The sequence below is a fragment of the Calidris pugnax genome, unplaced genomic scaffold (genome assembly GCF_001431845.1).
Source record: "Calidris pugnax isolate Ruff unplaced genomic scaffold, ASM143184v1 scaffold13, whole genome shotgun sequence".
NCBI lineage: Eukaryota > Metazoa > Chordata > Aves > Charadriiformes > Scolopacidae > Calidris > Calidris pugnax.
This window is the reverse complement of record NW_015090810.1, coordinates 16,751,614-16,762,054: the sequence shown is the minus strand read 5'-3', so window position 1 is coordinate 16,762,054 and position 10,441 is coordinate 16,751,614. Positions and strand designations below refer to the sequence as shown.

The 10,441-nt window shown below is 37.1% G+C and overlaps 1 protein-coding gene across 1 annotated transcript in view; it reads left to right on the top strand.

The window, feature by feature from the left end:
- Positions 1-9,945, top strand: part of CEP192 (centrosomal protein 192kDa) — a 63,574-nt gene extending 53,629 nt beyond the window's left edge. Inside the window, exons 40-43 of the mRNA XM_014938416.1 lie at positions 2,753-2,874; positions 3,785-3,908; positions 4,375-4,433; positions 9,465-9,945. Coding sequence (XP_014793902.1) covers positions 2,753-2,874; positions 3,785-3,908; positions 4,375-4,433; positions 9,465-9,627 — 468 coding nt within the window. The 3' untranslated portion in view covers positions 9,628-9,945. The remainder of the gene's footprint in view (positions 1-2,752; positions 2,875-3,784; positions 3,909-4,374; positions 4,434-9,464) is intronic.
- The last annotated feature ends 496 nt before the right edge of the window (positions 9,946-10,441 follow it).

Below are 10,441 nucleotides of genomic sequence, written 5' to 3'. Positions count from 1 at the left end.
CTGTTCCTGATACAGGCCAGGATGCTGTTGGCCTTCTTGGCCACCTGGGCACACTGCTGGCTCATGTTCAGCCGACAGTCGACCAACACCCCCAGGTCCTTTTCTGTCAGGCAGCTCTCCAGCCACTCTGCCCCCAGCCTGTAGCGCTGCCTGGGGTTGTAGTGACCGAAGTGCAAGACCCTGCACTTGGCCTTATTGAACCTCATCCCGTTGGTCTCAGCCCATCCATCCAGCCTGTCGAGATCCCTCTGCAGAGCCTCTCTACCCTCCAGCAGATCAACACTCCCACCCAATTTGGTGTCGTCTGCAAATTTGCTGAGGGTGCACTCGATCCCCTCGTCCAGATCATTGATAAAGATGTTGAAGAGAACCGGCCCCAGTACTGAGCCCTGTGGGACACCACTCGTGACCGGTCGCCAACTGGACTTCGCTCCATTTACCACCACTCTCTGGGCCCGACCACCACTCTCTGGGCCCTGTGTTACTACAACTTTGAGAAGGACTAGGATCCTGCTGGGTTTGCCGAGGCAGAGGGTTATGGCTCTGGTTAATGTGACTTTTGAAAGAATGAAGTGGGAAGACTGACTGACTGACTGTCATTCAGAGTGACTGACTGGTATTTATTTATAGCACTGCTTCAAAAGAAATGAAAAATTTGGAAGAGCTCAGGAAAGAACTAAAAGAACAAGGTGAAGTTAGGAAAATCAGTGGCACTTACCATTTCTGTCTTTTCCTGAAAAATCAATTAACTGTGGCTTTGATTACACTCTGCATGCATTTGCAGTCCCCACCACTGGAAACCATAGTCAGGAGCTCAGAAGATCACGTCTCCAAAACTGATCCCAGAGACACAGAAAGGAGGGATTCTACCTGTGCTTTGCAGCCCTAACCTTTCACTACTGACCATTCAAACACAGTTTTTGCTGCTTCTGAGAAAAAAATTTAGGCTGTTATCAGGTATTTTTCTAAGATAGTTGAGCTAAGAATGAGCATCATCATTGTGCACAAAAGTCTTGGACTGGTACTTCAGGCTAATTAATGGTCCATTCTGGGTGAAACGGGGAACTAGCAAGAACCTCCCAGAAGGCTGAGGCAGCACCTAAGTTGATTGCTCCTTTAGCAGTTGAGGACTGCATAAAGAATCCCTGCTGTTGTTTGAAGATATTACAAACATTAAGTGCATACATTTTTTTTAATTTACATGTTTTATGTACTTGTGTAAATGTGTATTTTTTAAAATGTATCATTTTGTAGCAAGCTGAGCTGAATTTCTTAGTACTTAACACAACACACACTGGTAACTAAGAGTCCTGATTTGTTTATTATCAGCAGTACAGAGATTTGTCATCTTTGGGTATCCTAGAAGTGAGAGGAGGAAAAAATTCTCTGTGAGGAGAATAATTCCAACTTTAAAGCTAAACAAATTTCTGTGCTCCTGGGGTTCCTTTGCAACAGAAGCATTCAATCATAACCATTTGGAGAGTGTTAGCATACTGCTTTCCTTTAAAACAGGAAGAGTCAGTGCAGGCTACAGTAAAGCATGCAGTACTTCAAGATGCCCTTATAAAGACATGGGGAACTTCTGATCGTTTTCTATTATGTGCCTTATTCTTATGCACTAAACTTGCCTTATTGGTAAATTAGAATTTGAATGATAACACCGAGGCATGACACCCATCATCATTTTTCACTACACAAAAAATGAGGAACTCTTGAAAGAAGTAACATGTACAAATCCTTTCTTATGTATTGGATTCCACTGTGGTTCATGGATTATTTGAAACTGAAAAATATTCTTTCAAATTAAGGTTGGGTTTTTTTGGCTGCTGCTATTTCTGACAGACTGATTAGCAGCTCTTTCAATAGAAGAAATGAATGTCTAAAAGACAAGTTTGTCATAGCAGCTCTATTGAAGGTGAATCTATTTTTTTAATCTTCCCTGCATAAGGGAATCAACTGCTTGTCTAAAACATCAGCACCGTTTCAAAAATTGAGATAGTGTTGTACCATCATAAGTGTAGGAGGTTCTTTTGGTTCTTTAACTTTGTTCAAGATGTTGTGACCCAGGGGGCTAGTTTTGTTAAACAACGGAGAATTTGAGTGTGGCTATTAGGCAAAGTATTTTCTTGGGGTGATCTGGTCTCCTTGTATTAGAGTACACTGAATGGGGGTCCTGATGATGGTAAATATTTTGGCCTAATTTCTGAATGTAAAAATTACCATATAATGCATTATCAAATTCTGCTTCTCTGGAGAGATCTTTGAGGAATATCTTTGAGAGATCTGGCGAGATTTTTGAGAAGGATGTATTGTTCATAATACAAAATTATTACAAGCTTTTTGCTGTTGTGAGAATTCAGACTATAATGATGACTTACGCCTTCTTTCTGAGCAGTTGTTTAGCTGACTGCTCTTCATGAGGCCGATGGGCAGAATATCTGCAGAGGAATTAGTTTTTATTTTGGCTTTCAGTAAAATCTTCATAGCTAGCAGCCTTCTCGACATTCCACCTGCAGTGCTGGTTTGTTGTGGACTGGGTTGTGACAAATGAAGTATTCATAAGACACAGAAGCCTGTTGAAGCATTTCTCCTAAATCATTGCTTCTGTCTCAATGATCCAGACTCTACTGTTCCTGAAAGATTATACTTTAAATAAAAAGTCTTGGATTGGGTAAGGGAAATGACTTACATATTTGAACACTTAAATACCTTTGAATGCAAAGTTTAAAGGCTTCTTTATTTTTGCTAATAGAGTACTACAACAGAAAATGAAACTTCAATTGTGAAAGCTTCTGCAAGTGCCCTTAAAAAAACTGAGCTTCCAGTTATACCAGAAATGGAGGTTTACTCTGAAGCACACACAATTAAGGCAGGGTATGTATGGACAAAACCTGAAACAAAAGAGTCTGCAACTGGGTTAAAGGGGGGAAAATCCAACAAACCCAACCCCACAACCAAAACCTTTTTTACTGTAAGGGCAGCGATGTGGTGGAACAGGCTGCACAGAGAAGCTGTGCAGTCTCTGTCCTTTAAGGTTTTCGGGATCTGTCTGGACAAAGCCCTGAGCAGCCTTGTCTGACCTCACAGCTGACCCTGACTGGAGCAAGAGGTTGAATTGGAGACCTCCTGAGCCCCTGCTGACCTGAATTATTGTATGATTCTACATTAAGGAGTAAATAGCTGCAAAAAACAGACCTGCCAGACCTCTTAATGGCTTTGTATTGTTCAGTCATCGTTTCTCTTTTCAGTTGGGTTTCGAAGTTGCCTAACCATGCTGTAAACGCTGCTGTAAATGAACTGATATTAGCAGCAAAATCTTGTGTATACTTTTTGTATACTCCCCTTTTGGAGACTCCATAGAACTGTAAAGTCACTTCTGAGAAGACCACTGTACTACATATCTTAATCTTGCTCTTCTTCAGCCTTAAGTTGATTTCCAGTTCTTTTACTAGGGGGTGATATGAATGTGGCAGGGGAGTAAAATGTCCTGGTTAAATGTGGTTTCTTTGAGAAGTAAAGCGTATGGGGAGGGGAAATTAGCATTTTGAAAGTGTGTATAAGTAAATGTATGTGCATTTATGACACAGTGATGCCTTTATTATTCTTTCTGGCTAAAATGTATTGCCTATACAGTTTAAGGTGAGAGGGTTGATGCCTTCAGGATCTTTCCATTTTTCCTGATTTAGTCTTAGAAAATACACCTGTTATGTTGAAGTATGCAATCAATATATTCAGATCATGTAAATAAGAAATCTTAATATTTAAAATTCCTTTTTCAAATCAGACAAAGTGAGATAACTCGAGGCGTATATGCACCAGAAGACCTGTACACTTTTCCTCCAACTAGAGTTGGGGAATTAAGCACATTAAAGGTCAACTTGCGGAATAATTCCTTTACAACACACTTGGTAAGTTTGACAGACTTTATTTTAAATACATTTTAAGTCCTTCCAACAGTTAACTGCTCTGTTATTTTTACTCTTGGCAGAAGATTGCAATAGCAAAACTCTTAGTTTGTTGGTTTCAAAAGTCAATATTTGAAGAATTTTGCTCTCCCGTAATTTTTCTCTTTTCTTTTGTCTGACTGAATCGCTAACTGTATTTGTAGTGTATTTGCCACTGAAAAAATAATGTATTATAACTTGCATAGATTTGTTACTATCCTGATTTATTTATTTTATTTTTAACTTTATTAAAATATTGAGACGTGAATTTTTATTAGTAAGCACAAATGTGGGCATGCTTTATTTTTTAAACCCTGGGTCTGTGTAAAGCTGTATTTGTAAGTGACCTGATTTATCTAAAGCATGTCATAAATTGAATATGATAGGCTTAGATACAGTGTGCTTTTAAGCATTTTGTATTAAATTGCAGCTGAAATTTATAAGTCCCAGAGAGCCTTTCTACATCAAGCACTCAAAATACTCTCTGAGGTAAGTAATGCGTATGCTAACATTCTCTCCTAACAAAAAAATTAAACAAGTAATTCAGTAAGATAAATATCTTCTCTGTACAGTGCTAAAATGTAGATATAAATATCCAACATTCTGGCTGTCTAGTTAAAGGGTTTTTTGGTTTGGGTGGGTTTTCTTTTCTTTTTTTTTTTGCTAAGCTGTACTCTGTAATCTTGGTTAGAAGCAGAATGAGCCCACACAGTTATTTCTGCATCTGCCAACTTCTTCCTTGCAAATTGTTTCTAACAGTGCTGCTGCTTTTAATGCTAAGCCTAATGCTTCATTTAACCATTTGGCATGCTGTGCACAATCAAGTCGTTCCTTCCATTTATACTTTCTGCACAACAGACCAAGCAAATTGCCTTCATCATGCTTCTAGTTTGACAAACCTGCAGAGCTGCATCAAAGATTCTCTGCAAATGCAAGGTTTGAGCAGCCAGTGGAATTGCCTGGTCATACCAAGTATATCAGCATATTACCTGCATAACAGGAACCTTCAAGTTGGTGATAACAATCCTTCAAAATAAACTCAGTCAGCTTTAGAGTTCATTATGACAAGTATTTGACAGTCCTATTACTCGTCTCTTCAAGAAGTATAGCATGTCACGTGTTCATCTGTAGCAGCAGTCTTGTCAAGAAGACAGAAATTCAACTTCTTCATAAGTCATACAGTGTACATTCTCAGTGTTCCAACAGGTCCCCGTTTTAAAGACAGGGAAACTAAGTGTATACAGAACAGAAATTAGGAGCAAAACCATAAATGGAACTAGTTACTCTGGCTCCAAATCTAGTTTTGTGTCTGTCAGTGATTCTTTGCATTTATTCTACAGACAGGGCTGTGGTGGTGTTAGCCGCAGGTATTCAAGGTATTCTTAAGGCTGCTTTTCAGTGTTATAACTCCGCTTCCAGTGGAGAAAATACCGGAGTTCCAGTATATCTATTTAATTGGGATCTTTTTATTAAATATATTGCATCAGATGGCATGGAAGGGTTTTTTATGGAGGCAGGGACAGAGATAAAATCTATCCAAATGAAGATGACTAGCTAGATCTGTCTGAGGCTGTATGGCTGCAGACAAAGGACAGGGTGGCTTGATTGTCCCTGGGGAAGAAAAAAAAAAAAAAGATTAGCAACTTCACTGGAAGACACTTGGATATTTCAGAAATATTCTTGTAGAATGCTGTAAAAGCTATTTGGTATATTTTCTGCGAGAGATGATAAGCGCCTATTGCTTTTATCCAAAGTAGAGTTAACAAGTTTAAAATTCAGTCTACTGTTTATAAAGGTTATCATCTGAATATACTGCACTTTCTAATAACATTCTACAACCTTTTTTTCTAGTAACTTGGCTGTTTTTTTCACCAGATGTAAATATTTTCTAGCTTTTTAAAATTTTGTTTACCTGAAGTCAACATAAGGCTCTGAAGAAGCTCTCCTATTTAAGAGGATAAAGCATAGAAACAGTACTTGACTTGGATAGACGCTTTTTAAAAAGTGTTAAAAGAACTTCTTTAAATGCTTTTTATTTAAGAACAGCACCAAGGAGAGTTTCAAGAAAGCCAGTGTTAACTGGACATCTTACAAAGTAATGTTCAAAAGTAATTGGATAAGAAAACAGTTTGCAGGAATATTAGTCTGTAAATAAAAGTGTAGAAATAGAAAGTACCACCTGTGTATATTCTTGGACCAAAAAAGTGTCATATGGTAAACGTGGTCTGTTGTATGCTCTTCGCTTCAAGGTCCAAATTTGAAAGCAATCCTATGTAATCAAGTTTTAAATCTGGATAATAGAATTCCAAGTTCATATTTAGCATCAAGAGTCTGACCTTCAGCAGGTGGTATAGTGGCTTGCAAGTTCTTCAGTTGGTTGTGTGATCACAAGAACCAATACTGGGCACTGCTGGTTCCTTTACCACAGTTTGCTCAGTTGAAAATAGTAATGGGCTTTATCCAAATACACTATTTTGCAACCAAAAAAAAAAAGAAAGCAATTTTAATAATCTTCATCAAATATCTTAAAGTGTACATTTTGTTTTGTGTTTTTTTTAACCACAGAGATGTCATTTAGTTGATATTATAAGTCCTACAAAGAATATGTGGGGAAAGAACTCTGTCTGGAATTTGCATTCAAAAGAGGAGTTCTATTTGTTGACAGCAGATTTTAAAATTTTATTTTATTTTATTTTTACTGAAGAGAGAGAAAGAGAGAACCTTTAGCAAGATGGCAAGTGATACAAACATACAGGTGAAACATTAAAAAACATTTGGCTTTTTAAAAACCTCTAGCTAAGTTCTGTTTCTGGAAGGACAACCAGGTTATGTCTGTCTAAAAGAAGTTTGAAACAGACATTTCTATTGTATTGACTTCAGAAGCTATATAAGTTGATTACAGGGTATTATATATTTCAGATATTATTAAAAGGTAAAACTGATTTTTGCTTGACTTATTATTTTTGTTTCCAGTAGCCACCATTCTGGGTGTCAGGAGTCACTATTGATTGATCCTAGATCTGGTTACTATGGCTTAGATGTAGCTTACTCCTGTTGTTCTTTTTAAACTTACCTATTGCTGCTGTTGTGTTTAGAAGATTACTACCTGACTTCTGAGAAATACCACTTAAAACTGATACCACAACCTGTGAAGGCCATAGAGTATTCATAGACTAATTGAGTTGCAGGCATAGTGAAAAGTTTGAAGTAAAGTAAAACTTTTCATTAAGAGGAAAACCAGTTAATTGTAGGGGAATTCTGCTTGTCCTGACACTATTTATAGAATCATAGAATCATTTGGATTGGAAAGGATTTTAAAGATCATCTAGTTGCAACCCCCATGCCATGGGCAGGGATGCTTTCCAGTAGACAGGTTGCTTGACTGGTGGTCACCTTGACTACTTTCTGGCTACTGTACTTGAGAAAAATCCTCCAGGTTGCTTCATTTCTAAGAACACTTATGCTATGTAATAGCCCAAAGAGCTGTTGTAGCTGCACTCTGAACTTTGTTAGTTGAAGAAATTGAAAATAGCATCTTTCTCTTTGGCTTAGGAAGCATGACAATTCCAGTGTGTTAAGCCTTATCTCGATTGTGAGAAATCAACTGAATGCTACAAAACAAACTCTAAATAATGTCTAATTCTGCTTTTAGAAAAAAATGGTTATGTGTATAGCACCAACCAAATGGACACATAAATTTAGAGGTCAAATGGAATTGAATATAGCTGTCATATGCTGCGAAACTGCTCTGCCTCAGTATCACTGAGGTCATATAGTACGTATTCTGGCAATTAATATTTGACAGCCAGATGTGGCCATCTCTTTAAAAGAGCATTGCATAACTTACTGCAATGTTTTGTAAGTTTGAGTTTTGTTATATTGTGCTTTTTGAGTAAGTGTTAGAATATGTAAGGAAGCATACATATGTTATTTTAGATATGACCATATACACTTGTACATCCCTTCTGACCTTTCTGCTGAATTCACTTTTACTTTCGTAAACTATCAGGTGGCCTGGTTGTATGCAGCTTCAGACACTATTCTTAATAAAATTGTGGGTTTTTTAATATAATGCATCTGTTACAGATTAAATAGTCATACTGTTGCTGTCCATTTATAAAATGGATTTTTAAAAACAAAGCTGAGTAAATATCTTCATCCTATATATTACAGATGGATGAAGAGACAGAGTGTGCCAGGCTTGTTATACAACACTTAGCAATTAAGTGTGAGAAGTGAAACCCTTATCTGGCTGTACTCCTTTGCTGTATTGTTGATTGTAGTTCAGTACTACATAATTGGTTCTTTGTTTTTGTATTAACCCAATTTAAAAAATACAGTAGCATACCAGTCTTTATTCTGAAAGTGAGTATTCTTAAGTTACTTTATTAGCCAGGATCTGTTTAAAGAACAACAAAAAAATAAATTAAAAGAGAACAAAACCAAAACCATTTGCTGGTGTGACTATTTTAGCACTAAGGATGACACTGAGCAAATGAGGCTGGGATCAGGCTAACATATAGGGCCAATATTATGATTTCCAAATGTAGGAGAAGGGTAAGAGCACAGACTGATTATGAGAGGTTGGATTCGTGTAGAAGAAAGGAATGTGGAAAGATAGGATCAAAATAAGAAAAAGTTGGGGGAAATAAGCACATGCCAGAGGACATTGAATACTGTTAAGGGGAGAAAACTGAAGCTACAATAAAAGAATATGAAGCTGTCTCTTCTTTCTTTGTCTTAAGTGATGCAGGTTTTTGGTTTGTTTGGGTTTTGCTGTTTGTTTTTTTTTATTATTTTTCCTTATTCCAATATATGTCTGTTACTGTTACTTGTCTATTAGTGCTGGAGGTTTCCATTGGATACTATGGAGTCCTATAGGCTGCCACTCAGCATTTCCAGCTTGTTTCTTGTATATATCATTGTTTATATCATTCATTCTAGGCTTTTGGCAATTAAGACAGCCACCCGTTACATTTGGTGCATTTTAATGCCATCTGAGTAGAAGAGGAGTTATTAAACCTAAAAATGCGTATTGTAAAATGGTTAAAACTTTGAGGAGGGGTATATTGACTTGCAATGATTCAGCAAACTATTTCTTAACATAGAGGCAATTAGAAGTAATTGGAATTATTTTACCAGCTTCAAATTGGTGAAATTTCCAAAAGAATTGGAAATTTTAGTGTACCTGTCACGTGACTTCTGAAGGGAAGAAATGTAGTAACTTTGCTCTAAATATAGTTTATGCACTGTCAGTGCAAAGAGGCAGACCAAACTTAGCTAGGTAAACTAGCAGCAATGAAGTATTACAGTACTCTGTATAATCAGTAGGAAAGAATTACCTTTACAAAGTCCCTCAAAAGAATAATAGATATTCAAATTTATGAAAAGAAACTTGATGATTCAGTGCACATCCAATATACTATTTTGGTGAAAATCAAAACTAGGCAAGAATTTCTTTATCTGGTAGGATTCACTTGTTTATTAACAATGAATATGCACATAATTGCCTTTTTACAGATCCCATCATTACATCAACGTGCCAGTCCAGTTCAAGCCTCTGATAGAAGGAACATTTGAAGATGTCTTTGTTGTGGTGACCAAATATGGCTCAGTTAATATTCGGCTATGTGGTACAGCTATTGAAAAAAAATTGTCAGAACAGTTTTATAGCTGTTTGTAATAATTTGTGACAGTTTCTGCCATTTAAAATATTCAAAGATTTGCTACTACATTTTTGTACTAACATCCTACTTGTATTTGCCCTGTGATGCTGCTTTGTTGGAAAGTCTCCTGTAAGATGAATTATGGTGCTTGTTTTACAAATCTGTTTTCATAGTAAAAACACTGAGAAATAACCTTGTATGTTTTAAAGTTATCATGTTCTAATTTACATTTCTGCACTTTTATTGAAAAGGGAAGTTTTCTATTTTTGCATTTATTAGGAGTAGTTAGATACTGATATATTTTATTTTAAACATTGTAAATACAGAAATAAAGTCTATGTGTTAACAGTTGATTCTACATGATTTCTCTCTTTGGTTAGAAGATTCCTTGCTGTAGGTAAGGGATTAAGCTGACTGCTCTTAGGCAATGCTAGTTTTCGGGGGGACTTTGGGGAGCAGGGGGAGGGATTGCAGTACAGAAACTGACCTGTCAGTATCTTGTCTCCATCTGGTAAAGATGGGACCAGATTGTTGATCTAAAAATCAGCCCCTAACTTTTTACACAGGTCAGTGGCAGGTGTAAGCGTTGTTTTAAACTCTAAAAATGTGAAAACAGCATAGATTAAACATGAGCAGTACTGCCTTCAGCCTTACAGAATGATTCTGCCCAGTATACTGCCGCTCACAGTGGTGACAAGATGTTGCCTTGAGAGATGACATAAGCCTTGCTGCTGCCTTTGGTTCACTTCACTTGCATTTCCTCAGCATCTGCAGTCATTGAATTACGGATGGGAGGTAGATTCCCACCTATCTTTTTTTCTTTCCCATTTA